The sequence below is a fragment of the Gopherus flavomarginatus genome, chromosome 1 (assembly GCF_025201925.1).
Source record: "Gopherus flavomarginatus isolate rGopFla2 chromosome 1, rGopFla2.mat.asm, whole genome shotgun sequence".
NCBI classification, from domain to species: Eukaryota; Metazoa; Chordata; order Testudines; family Testudinidae; genus Gopherus; species Gopherus flavomarginatus.
This window is the reverse complement of record NC_066617.1, coordinates 363,453,426-363,466,664: the sequence shown is the minus strand read 5'-3', so window position 1 is coordinate 363,466,664 and position 13,239 is coordinate 363,453,426. Positions and strand designations below refer to the sequence as shown.

General features: G+C 44.5%; 1 protein-coding gene across 3 annotated transcripts in view; it reads left to right on the top strand.

Annotated features, from left to right (window-relative positions):
- Positions 1-4,906, top strand: part of POLD3 (DNA polymerase delta 3, accessory subunit) — a 58,817-nt gene extending 53,911 nt beyond the window's left edge. For all 3 annotated transcript variants that reach the window (XM_050937642.1, XM_050937501.1, XM_050937584.1), the window contains exon 12: positions 3,204-4,906. In XM_050937642.1, coding sequence (XP_050793599.1) covers positions 3,204-3,409 — 206 coding nt within the window. In that variant the 3' untranslated portion in view covers positions 3,410-4,906. The remainder of the gene's footprint in view (positions 1-3,203) is intronic.
- Positions 4,907-13,239: the final 8,333 nt, after the last annotated feature.

The window sequence follows — 13,239 nt, the reverse complement described above, 5'->3', positions numbered from 1 at the left end:
AATTTGCCCCCTTCCTCGGTGTGGAGAGGAATATGCAACAGCCTTCTGCCCCTAAGTTACGAGTCTGTAGCATCCTCAGGAAGACTTCCCAGGTGGGAGATAAGGCCTATTGTTTTTCTAATGGTCCATTACCCTGAATAGGTACTTCCCAAGCACTGTCTAGAATGAAACCATCTTGTCTAGTGGGCGTTACCCAGGTGTAACTACATTGGAAATACAGATACATAGTAAATATTCATAACTTCAGATACAAAAATGATGCATGCATGCAAATAGGATAATCATATTCAACAAACCATAACCTTTTCAATGATGCTGCACAGGACTTATTTTGTGTTATGATTATGTCCTAATCATATCATATCACTGTGAAGAATATGGGGTGCAGTGTCACACTTAGAAGCTTGGAAAATCAGACCATCTGTGTATCATGCTTTTTGTAAGCATTGGTGGAAATAGTTGCCCTAGCAATGCTGTTGTGGGAGTGGGTGGGGTTTGGATTGGGCTGTTGAACCTTTCCGTATCAGGGTAACGGTTCAGATTCAGTCCTGGTCAGCAGTTACTGAAAGCTGTTACTGTCTGATGGCTGCTGCATGTTCTGTGTGAAATGAATTGGTGTCCACAATCTAGTCCCTAGCAGACAATTGTCCTTATTGCAAAAATCATCAGTGTACTTGGCACCCTCCATGTTGTAGAGTCCATGCTGTGAGAAGATTTGGCAACTGAACTGCCCTCTCACCCAGGAAGCATAGGCGCCGACTCCGTGGGTGCTCCGGGGCCAGAGCACCCACGGAAAAAAATTGGTGGGTGCTGAGCATCCACCGGCAGCTCCCTGTGGCCCCGCCGTGCCCTGCTGCTCCAACTCGCCTCTGCCACGAGCACGCCGCCTCGTCCTGCTCCTCCCTCCCAGCCCTTGCGCCACGACACAGCTCATTTGCGGGGCAGGGAGGAAGGGGGGAGGAGGCGGGGCTGGGGCTGGGATTTGGGGAAGGGATACAATCCAAGCAGGGAGGGGGTGGAGTTAGGGCAGGGAATTTGGGGATGAGGTGGAGTTGGGGCGGGGAAAGGGGTGGGGCTGGGGGAACTCACTTGCACTGGAGAAAGTTGGCGCCGCTGCCAGGAAGGCAGTCTCACCCAACGGGGCTGAAGCACTTGGGTGGGGAGCCCCATTCTATGGCTTACTGTGCTCTCAGATACCAAGCGGATGGGCAGTGTGTAAGGCCCTGAGTAGAAGAGAGGACATAATCCTTCACGACTGTTAATCTGCCATCTTTCACTATGTAGCCTCACTCCGTTCATCTTAAATGTGAAGAGAGGCAGTCTAGCCAGTTCATAAGAGCACTGGGCGGGGCTCGGGAGACCTGGGTTTTATTCCCAGCTCTGTGATCTGCTGAGAGAACTTGGATAAGTCATTCCACCTCTGGCCTCCGTTTCCCCATCTGTAAAATGGGGACAATGATACTTGCTGCGTCTAAGTGTTTTGAGATCAGTGCGTGAAGAGTGCTGCATAAGAGCTAGGTATTGTTACTGTGTCAATGGGAGCTATCCCAGCTAGTTCTTTTGTTTTGGGCCTCTGCCTTGCTGGCATTTGACACTCACCAGACTGCTGTGAGGGGATCCAAATGTTGAATCCTACGTGCCTTTAATTCGCTGGGGCTAGGTAGAGTGTAGCTTGGCTTTGGGTCTCTAAGCACATACTTCAGGGGCAGATCTTGGGCCTGACTCCCTTTTTGGCAGTGTAGACTCCAGGACCTAGGCTACTGGACTTTTGAAACCCGAGTCATCTCCCCCAAGCCTCCCCAGCAGCTCTTGCATGTTCCCCGAAATACCACCAAACATGTGAGACTTCTAGTCAGGGCCGGCTTTAGGCCTATTCCACCAATTCCCCTGAATCAGGCCCTGTGCCTAAGAGGGCCCTGCGCCCATTGAGAATCCCTTCCCTGGCTAGAGACGCCTTTTTAATTTTTACTCACCTGGCGGCGCGCCGGGTCTTCAGCGGCATTTTGGCAGCAGGTCCTTTGCTTGCTCTGGGTCTTCTGCAGCACTTTGGCGGCGGGTCCTTCAGTGCCGCTGAAGATCTGGAGCGAGTGAAGGACCTGCTGCTGAAGTACCACGAAGATTTGGAGCACCGCCTGGTGAGTACAAGCCCCATGTGTCTTTTACATGGTTGTGGGTTGTTTTTTTTTTTAAGTCGTCTCTGCCAGGCCCCGTCGAAACTGTTCGAATTGGTCCCCGCACTTCCTAAAGCCGGCCCTGCGTCTAGTTTACCTCCTACACAGGACCTGTACAAAATAACAAATGTGCCTATATGCGTTTCCCTGCCTCAGGCTCCTCCCTACTCCAGAGAGTTCTTTTGGCTTGGGCAGAATCCTCGGGTGTCCAGGATCCTTCCTCTGCATCTTGTGACTTCTGTTCTGAATCACAGTCTTTTCAGCCCCACTGGCTTTCTCTGACCGTGGCTGGTCCCTGGTTAAAGTTGATGCTTCCAAAACCAACCTGCCTCCTCCTGCCCAGACTCTCCTGTCCTCCTGTCTCCTTTTATTTTTTTTTTTATTTTTTTTTTAACCCCTGCTTTGTCACCTGTCTCTTTGCCCTGTCTGGATATTTCTCTATTTAGACAAGTTGGAAGTAGCTTCTCCTACTTCCCATGCCCTACAGTTTGGTCCAGAGCACATGTTAATCTTAACTCCTCTCCATTGTCCCTGGTCTGGTAGGGGGGTACATATTGCCATCTGTGTCAGCAACTGGTACATTCCACATCCACACAGAGGCATTCCCTGATGCAACAATTTTATAACAGCTTTGTAGCATCAACCAGAATTCATAGAATATTAGGGTTGGAAGGGACCTCAGGAGGTCATCTAGTCCAACCCCCTGCTCAAAGCAGGACCCATCCCCAGACAGATTTTTGCCCTGATCCCTAAATGGCCCCCTCCAGGATTGAACTCACAACCCTGGGGTTAGCAGGCCAATGCTCAAACCACTGAGCTATCCCTCCCCCCACACACACTAAACCGAGGCAGATTCTCGAAATTGTCCCACTTGCGTACCTGAAAACTGCAGAGCCAGGATGCTATTAATTTTAACTGTCCTTGTTTTGTGTGCCTCTCATACATCCTCACTGATTCCCTGAATATACTACTTGGTTGGTTGCAGCTGTTATGAGCAAAGGCTTAACCACTTCTGCCACATTCTCTTTCCAGTAACTGAAAAGGTTTACGAGAGCGAATCCTGTACAGATAGTGAAGAGGAATACATCAAGTCCAGGCTGCCAGCTGCACACAATCAGTCCACGGCAGCTGTGAAGAAAGAACCCAAGGAGGATCGGAAGGGCCTGAAGAAAGGGGCAGCCACAGCCAGCAAAGCCAACAAACAAGTCTCCATCATGGGCTTCTTCCAGAAGAAATGAGATGAATCTCTCCCCACGATCACTGGGCAGCTTGGAAATGTCACTCCTCTCAGTAGCTTTTGGCTTTGGAGGAGAACAACAGATGGGCTCCCCTGGTGGGAAGTATCTACCTTACTGTGGAAGTAAGCTCTCCGCACCAGGTTTTGCATCAGAAAACTTAATTGTATCTATTATCTTGTACTTCTGTTTCTGTGCTAGGCCATATAGAAAGCCGCAGCTGGGAGGAAACGCTAGAGGAACACCTGGAGATCAGTTAACTTGTTTACATGATATTTTAAATTTTTAAGCATGGCCTTCGACCTGTCTGGTACTAAGGCCTGTTCCAGGAGTAGATGAACAAAATAAGAAGCTAATCCTTTTAGTGGAATCATTTGAATTTCTTTTTGTCTTGTTTGTTTAAACGTTCAGATTGGTTAAAACCTATACTGTAACAGGCACACATACAAATAATGAACATCTGCTGCAGCTATAATTGTATGAAACGAATTTGATTTCTCCCCCAAGACTGGTAAATAGTTTTCTCTCTGCCTTTATAATCTTTGTTGGACAAAGTACCACACATAAAATTCCCTCAACCATTTCTTCCTTAAGTACGTCCTCTGTAAAGTGCTTGGATGCCTGATTATAGACCATGACACTGCTTGTGCTCCGTCACTCTTTGCAAAAACATTAAGGCTTCCCACGTAGTTGGATATAGTGAACCTGAGGGAAGGCTCAAGGCCGACCGGCCACTGGGAAAGGAACTGTGTGCTCAGCTCTACAAGTGGGTGGGTTATTCACTCGAAGGTGGGCATGTGAGTGGGTTGTCCTGATGGAAGTGGCAGTGTACCTGCTTGCATCGTAGCCAGGGACATGAAGTATGCAACTCCTCTTTTGTTGGCTTTTATTTATTTAAAGTCTAATGGGCACGTGCCATGTACAAATGTTTTTTTTACAAAGTCTAATGTCAAAGAAGATGTGCCATAGCAAAATACTGGTCCCAAGGAACCAACAGCCTGTGAAGATGATGTGCAAAGTATTGGAGCCCAAATTGTCAGAAGTGACTAGAGATTTTGGTTGTCTGAGCTCTTGTCTACAGCTAAAATTTAGATGGACCTCGCTATGTTGCTCAGGGGATGTGAAAAAGTCACACCCCGGGGCACCATGGTTAAGATGACCTAATCCCCAGTATAAATGCAGCTGTGTTGATGGGAGAATTCTTCAGTTGACCTAACTAGCACAATTCAGGATGGTGGATTGTGCACATGGACAGAAACCCCTTTCTGTTGAGCTAGGGAGCATCTACACTATGGTGCTACAGCTGAGTAAGGTTTGGCATGTTTGGGACATGTTTTAATGGAAGTAGAGGGCCGCCAATGGAAAGCCTTGGTTTAATCTTTACAGTGAACTTTTGTATCTTTCCCAGAAAAATACCACTTCAATATTTCTATTTTTCTTGGCATAGCTGAAAGTATATTCTAAGAGTAATGTTAAATAATAAAATCCCTTAAACACTTACCTTCTTTTGTGTTATTGATTGTTCTTGGAGAGTTTTCTGATTTCCCGTAGAGCTTGTATAAATCTGAATAAAGCAGGTTCATGGTATTCAATTGCATGGCAAAACTTCCAGGTATACAAGCAGTCCAAGACTTTACAGAACAAAGGATACATATATTAAAAATACAGCTGGAACTATTAACCGGTCCGGTAACAATTTGGGAGTCCAGAAGGGGTTCTGGGACAATGCTTTAAAATCCCAGTTATATCTATTTAGTGTGGTGCTGTGTTAGGAAACAAAGGTGCTGGTTTTGCTTGTCATTTATAAAGATTAAAAGGGCAGATTCTGGCATGACTGTTATCATGATAGGTTCTGGCCCTTTGCTCTAAACATTGTTCTCAGATTACTTGGTGGTCCAGAGGTTAAGATGCTAGCCTAGGACCTAGGGGAACCAGGAGCCAGTGGGCAAGTTCCCCATCTGTAAAAACTGGAATAGCACTTCTTGCCTCCCAGGGGTGTAGAAGATAAATGCATGAAAAGATTGCAAGGGGCTCAAATACTAAAATAATGGGAACCATATAAATACCATAGGTAGTAAGATTTTCTTTGTCCTCCCATGTTCAGATTGTTTGCCCTGGATGTAGCCTGCATTAACACTCTACGTCTCTAGGTATAATAATACACAATGCTTGCATGATGCCTCTTTTCTGGGGATCTCTGAAAGCACTTCACAGATGTTGGTGTCACTGTCCCCATTTTAGAGATGAGGAAGTTGAGGCTCAGGGATTCAGTTACACATTCGAACATCTGGGAATAAAAATCAAGAAGCTCATTCTGCCAGGCTCCTGTTCTGACCACTAGATCTCGCTGCCTCAGGGTGGAAGGTAGTTTTAAAAACAACGCACACATGCTAAGTGATGGCTTGAAAAATTACAGATTGTTTGAAGGGTGGAAATATGCATCCTTTGCTTTGTAAGCTAACTCATAAAAATGCCTCTGACAACTTCCTGCATTATTAAGCAGAGCAGATTGTGTTTGGAATGAGTGTCAGCATTTTCACTACTCTGTGCTGCCTTGGACTGGTTAGAAAGGTCCTTTCCTGACTATAATAGCCATTGGAAAAAGAAAGCGATTGTGGGAGGAGCTGGGAAGCATTCTTATCAACTTGCACTGCCCTGTTCAAATAAATGTCTGCGGTGAAATCCATCAATGCTTGGCATGGAAATCAGTCATTTCTAAGCAATCCCAGTCCACGGTCAGAGTGATGGTAGCTCCCCCAAAAGAGCATGTGGAATTGTTTTGTTCTCTGTATCTTTGTTCCTGGAATGCGATGCCAGCAGAACGTTAGATATTGAACAGGAGAGTGCAGAGAACAGCAGGCCCATATAAGGAAATAAAATCACTCCACAAGGTCATGAGTGGATAACATGCATTTGCCAGCACTGTACTGTGCGTCAGTACTCTGTTTTTGTAGACTCCTCTTTTCCTCTACTGTTAGGGGATCCTACAAAGTGTAATAGCAGTTTTAGTTGGAGCTCCTCTTAGTGTTCGTGTGCAATAGATTATGGGAGCTGTGGCTTGGCCTTCAGGGCATCAGCTCACTGGATTCAGTTTTGTCTCATTGTCCAATCTGGGTCACATAAGAGCTTTAAATTCCACGACTCTGCAGCTCCACTGTCCTTGTTCCTTCATTTGATAGCCTAGTCTCTTTAGTAGCCCTGTCCATTTGAAAGCAAGCAGTATGTGCCACTTTGATTCTGCCAGAACCGATAACTGTATCCCAAATAGTATAAATCCAGTTGCATCAAAGAAATGAATGTTCCCTCCCCATCCTGAAGCATATCCAACTGAAGTTCTATAGTCCATTGATTTCCTGGTGACGGCACATCAGGCCCCCAATGCTTAGCTGTTACAGTGATGAGCACTATACATAGCAAAGGTACATTACCTCAGGGAGATTTTGCTATGTACATCTTGTCCTATTGCTTTTCCTTCCAGAGTCCTCAAAGTGTTTTACCTAATGCATCTTCTCGCCCTTCTGATAGACCAAACCGAACAAGTGCTTCTCCAGACTATTAGGCTGCTTTGTTCCAGCTATTGGTGAATTTCCTAGACCCACCCTTCCCTCAGTGCTGAAGACTATCCAGGACTTTCAAAGATTATGACTACTGTGGAATGGGTATTTGTTCCTAGCCTTCACATCCTTCTTAACTAGCAAACCAGTGTATGGGCTGGAACCTCAGCTGATGTCAATCAGTGTAGCTCCATGGAAGTCAATGGCCTCCTAACACTAACTAGCATAGTATTTTCTCTCAACCCCATTCTGACTCCTTTCATGGCTGTTCTTGCTTTTATCCTTTTCTTGGAAATTTTTGTAAAGCTCAGACCAAGAAATTTCACTAACCACCATTTGCCCCAGGCGTGCTCAACAACACATGCTCTTGAATATCTTTCTGTGCGTTTAGAATGAAGTAGGCTTGCAATGTTTTGGGGTTTTTTATGCCACTGACATTTCAAATTGGATCTTTAAGTAAGTATTAATACTTATAAGGTGGAAAACCTCCGCTGATGTCTATTATTATTATTTATTATTATGAATATGTAAAGCTGGAGAGAGAACTTCTGACCACATGGAATGAGGGTGGAATTTGGTAGAAAGAATTTAACCTCTACTTTCGTTGCTCTGCGTGGCTTCCAGAGCCGATTCACAGCTTAGCTTAATTCTTGCTGGCTGCATGGTTTCAACTTTCCTCCTTACATCTAACAGAACAATACCTATTGAAACACGTAACCTCGTCCTATAATTGCAGGATCATCATGAAGGAGTCAATAGACGGTCTGGTGCATAAGGACCCACGTCCTAAGGAGATGGCTCATGCATATGCCACCAGTGGTCCCTTTGAGCATCAAATATCTATGAAAAATGCAGGGAACTCAGCTGGAGCATCCAAATTATTTTTGCCTAGAGCGCGATTATGTGCGCATGGTACATTAAAGACCTGACATGCTTCTGTTCTCAGGGGCTGAGAATTGAAGTTCGGCTCACAACTATAACAAGAGGTGAAGACAGACAAAGGGTAGCTGACATAAGACAAGCTCAAGTTACAACTGCTTGTATGAATAGCTTTGCTGTATGTATTTTATTGGTGCCTTTTTGTTGTGTCTGGATAGGATTAAGAGGATCTGCTGTGCTAATCTAGTTTTGCTGCGGCACAAGGAGCTTTGACCTTATTGAACTGAGGGGAAGGGGAGTCATTCTAATGGAATCCTTTCCCCATTTTCTACATGAGATGGCTGGTGTAATGGCACTGGCCCCCAAGAGATCATCACTGGACAAATTCTGTGCCTGCTGACAGAGCTATTGAGTGTTTCTGAGCAAAGTTTTTAATAGATTGAGAGTGAAGTCTAACCTGTGACACTGGTCTCAAGTTATACCCCTCGTGCTGGGATCCATTTATATCTTGTAAGCTAAGCAGGGTCACTATGTGGACAGGAGATATCCAGGAGCTTCTAGGTTCTATGGGGAGTTGTGATGGTTATGCCTTAAGTGAAATTCCTTCCCTCTGAGCCACGGTTGAACTGATGCCCACAGGGTATTGGAGGCAGGCGGGTCCACGCTGCTAGAGATGTTGTCTTTCGCAGGAGACATAAAATCAAGTTCCTGACCAGTTATGGTCATTTAAACTCAAAATTCTTTCCACAGATCATTGTAATTTAGGCCTTTAATAATACAACACTCACCATGGAACTGCGGTCTGTACCTGTTACATGTTAATATGGATCTGGTCAGTGCTGGAGAGCAGCTATTATTTACTATTGGATATTTACATGGAACCTTAAGTGTGTGTGTGTGCTGCTTTATGCAAATAAACCAGCCCCTGCCCCAGAGATCTTTCCAGCAGATTGGGGTCCCCTTTTGGTGACCCAGGGAATGTGTATGTAAAACGTGGGGAATGAAACTATCTGTCTATCCCTGTAAGGAGCTATCTGCATCATCAAGAAGCAGCAAAGCTTGTGTCTGGACAGATAGGACACTGAAGGATAGTAGGAAGAGAGCAGTGTTTCAGGGACCTGGCAGAAGCTGTTGACTCACCTTCCGTTGAAGGTATCTGACCTGCCAAGGTGGATGTGTGGCCATGGATCTGTTTGGATCCACTGCTGTTCCTGGGCAATCTTATATCAGTGACCAGAAATGGCTTTTATTTTATTAGGCTAATTAGGAGACTGCACTGTGGTCCTTCATGGTGGTCCTCACAACTTCATCTCCAGGCTTGTCTACTGCAACACATTCTGCCACTGTGGTGTCTGCAAACAGAAAACCTGGTCTTGCTAGTCTATTAGAATTCTTTGAATGTTGATAAAGTAGTGGGAAAAGGAGAACTCGCTGATTTATTTAGCACAAGGTCCCTTACAAGAGTTTGCTAAAGAAACTAAACCGTCATGGGCATATGATAAAGTATTGTTGTCATGGATCAAAAACTGGCTAGGAACAGAAAACAAGAAATAGGACTTAATGGTCCATTTTCATCATGGCAGAAGATTAACAGTGAACACCTCAAGATTCCATACTAAATCCCGGGGTGTTTAATATATTTATTTATGATCTGGGGTGGGGAGTGAATAGTGTGGTAGAAAAACTAGCAGATGATACAAGTTGGGAGCAGAGAGGATTGTGATGACCTTCAGAGAGACCTAAACAAACCAGGCAAACGGGCAACATGATGGTAAATAAAATTTGCTGTTGATAAATACACAGTAAAGCATGTTGGTGGGGTAAATCAGATTACGGATACTCCTTTCAGGGTTCTAAATTAACAGTATTAATGTGGGAAAGGGATCCGGGCATTGCTGTGGACAGCTCAATGAAGACCTTGGCTCAATGTCAAAAAAGCAAACCAGATGCTGGAATGTCTCTGGAACAGGATGGTGAATGATGCAGAGAATTACAATGCCTTTCTAGAAATCAGTGCCGTGGCCTCATCTGGATACTTTGTGCAGTCCTGTCACCCCGTCTCAAAAGGATATTGTAGAGCTAGAGAAGTTCAGAGACGGGCAACAAAGAATGAACATAGGTCTGGAAAAACTCTCCCTTGAGGAGAGGGAAAACATTGGGATTGTCTGCCTCAGAGACATGAACAAAGGGGCATTCAATTCAATTATAAGGTGACCACTACCAAACTGATAAAAGGAAATGCTTTTTCATGCAACATATAATTAGACTGGGGAATTCATTGCCACAGGATGTAATTGAAGCCAAGCATATAACAAATCTAAAAAGGGGCTGGACATTTATCTGGTAACAGGCATATCCAGAATTATTATCATCGTTAATGCTTTAAAAAAAAATTGGAAGGGATCTTAACCTTCATGCTTCAGAGTTTCAACAAATCTTTGGCTATTAGAGACTAGGATTAAATCTAATGTGGATGACAGGTTATCCCACATCCACCTGCTGTGAGGTCCATGCACCTTGTTCTAAAACAGCTGGTTCTAGTGACTGTTGGAACTAGATGTACGTTGTGTATTGCGGTATTGCTGTTCCCATATACCTGGGACTGACTGTGAGGGGCACAAGGTACCATTAGCTGGTCTACCATGCAGCACCCATTTATTCGGTCATACAGACCAAGAGTAACACATCACAGCACTGTTCTCTATACTGGTTCCCTATCCAGTGCTATCTGGTGCTAACTTTAGATAGACTAGGGCCTGGAGACTAGTACTCTCTCGGCGATGGGGGATGCAGTGGCTGACAGAGCCTGAGGTGAGACTGCCATGAGACATAACCCAAGCATGGTGGGTGGCAAGCGCTGTACTGTGGAACTCCCTGCTACTGGAAGTCAGGATGAGCCAGATCTGGCTAGTTTTAGGGTGCAATGCAAGATTTATCTATGTGCATGGCAACTACTAACATAAACTGAACTGTCATCAGTGCCTTCTTTTGAAGCAAACAAGAGCAACCCTCCTTAGCAAACGACAACACCTATGGAGAGCATGAGCATTTTGTTTACTGGTGAATTGTGTGCTTGTGGCATCTAGACAATTTCTGGGGGTATTAGATATGGCTACATACAAGTGAAGAAGCAGCACAGGGTGGGTGATGTTGCTAAAGGATCAAGGATCAAGAAAAGGCTCAAGCTTTTTCCCTTTTGGTAACCTCTGCAGCAAGCCTTTCCGTGCACACATGGCCGTGTTATGTGGCAAAGTGTTTCTGATGACTGGGTCTGAAGGCAGATCAGCAGTTCTGAACCCATTCTCACAAGGATTAGTAGAATTCCATTACTTCTGAAATTTGAGAAGCATATCTCATGCTAAGGGGGAAAGTGAGTGTAACCTGAGCAGGTTTCATTCTTTCATTGATCTGAAAAGGACTTGATTCGCTTTTGATGAGTTACAAGTATTTCTCCTTAGAGGCTGATTAATATCCTTGTGGTATTTTTGAAGTATTTTAAGAAAGGTTGTGAGCAATTCTTCCTTTGGTTGTATCACCCGGATGGAATGCGTCTAAGATACCAAATTACAGTAACACTTTTATTTGTGTTGCTTGATGCCGTTATTTGACATTTTCAAATCTTGTTATACCATAAGCAAAGCAAAAAGGATTGCAAACAACAAATGGCCATTTATGGAAGCTTATAAATCCAGATATTTTAAGGATACAATGATCAGAAGTATAACCACCCTAACTCCAGGGGGATGTTAAGGTTGAATGAGAAGATAAACTGGTTAGCTAAGATTTTATGAATAATGTTTTGTGAATAATTCATAAAATTTTATGAATAATGTTTGTTTTTTTTACATTTTGGGCATCCTGGAAAGACAGGCTTTACAGGATTAGTCTCTTAAACACAAGAGTTGAAGTTTTGTGTCAGTGTGGCTTAATGGGTAGGGCATTGGGCTAGGAGTCAGGAAAACTGGGTTCTATTCTCAATTCATGTCACTGACCTGCTGTGTGACCCTGGGGAGTCACTTGCCCTTGCTGTGCCTCTGTTTCCCCATCTTTAAATGGGGACAATGATACTGATCTCTGTTGTTAAGTGCTTTGAGATGTTGAGCTCCTTGTTAGCTGCTGTGTGTGAGGTAGCCACTAGGTAGTTTTCCTCCTCTTAAAACCCCCTTCTTCTCCGTGGCTCACAGGAAGGGAATTCATCATGTCAAAACTCAAAGTTCTCCCTGCCCCTGGGTTTCCCAGAGTGAACTGTTTACTACGGGCCAGATCCTCAATACAAGTGTCTCTTTTTTACCCACACTCGCACTCTCTCTCTCTCTCCCACTCCCTCTTTTCAAGGCCTTTGTGTCATTTCTGTTTTCTCCTTCACTGGTTGTAATAGTACCTTGGAGCTGCAGAAATAACATTTGATCTATTTGCCCATTTATTTGCCCATCCTGTCCCCTCTCATCCTGCCGCTTGTTTTCCAGAGTTGGAAATGGATGTGAAATTGGCTGAGCTGCTGCGTATTTTAACAACAACTTCCACTTAGATTGCCCTAATGCCAGAACAATCTTCATCTTTGTCCACTAGAATTGGTCAGCACAGCTTCTGTTGTTAGACTTCTCGCTGCTGCTGCTGCAGGGCCAGTAGGGGGAGCACAGAACATTTGAAACAAAGGTGTTTAATTTTTACAATTTCAGGATGAGGGTAAAGTAGCAGCAGAAATGGTCAAAGCCCAGCCAAGGGGCTTGATCCAAAGCCCATTCAAATCAACAGAAACCCTTCTGTTGACCTCAACAGGTGTTAGATCAGATCCAAAGAAAGTTCACTCAATTTGTGCACATGTGGCAACGGGTGGGAAATCAAAAGGGGCAGACTTTAAGGTACAAATTCATCCAAAGTATCTTTCTTTTATTTATTTCAACCATCCATCCATTTCACTAGGCATGTTTGCAAAAATTAAAACACACAGTACAATCATTGGAAGGGATGTAAACCCTCATGCTTCAGGACATGAGCCAATCACTAACCATGGGAGTCAGGAAGAAACTTTCCCGGTAGGTAGTTTACTCCATAACTGCTGTTGGGTTACATGTACTTTCTCTGAAGTGGCTAGTGCTGGTCACTCTTGGATACAGGATATCTGATGAGATGGACCATGGGTCTGACCTGTAACAGCAGGTTCATCTTCTAGACCTTTTACATCTCGTTTCCTTTATCCTTGTGAAAAAAAAAATCTAATGTAATTGTAAGCAGCGTCAGAATGAGCTCTTCCCTGACATCTGGTGGTGAGCTGTGGAAAAAGACTTCAGGGGCTGATCTTGTTTGCATGGGCACACCCACCCTTCCTAGCATGATGGACTGCTTGCCCAAATGGTCACTTTTGCTGCTGTGGGATCCCCAGTCTCCTTGTTATTGGGG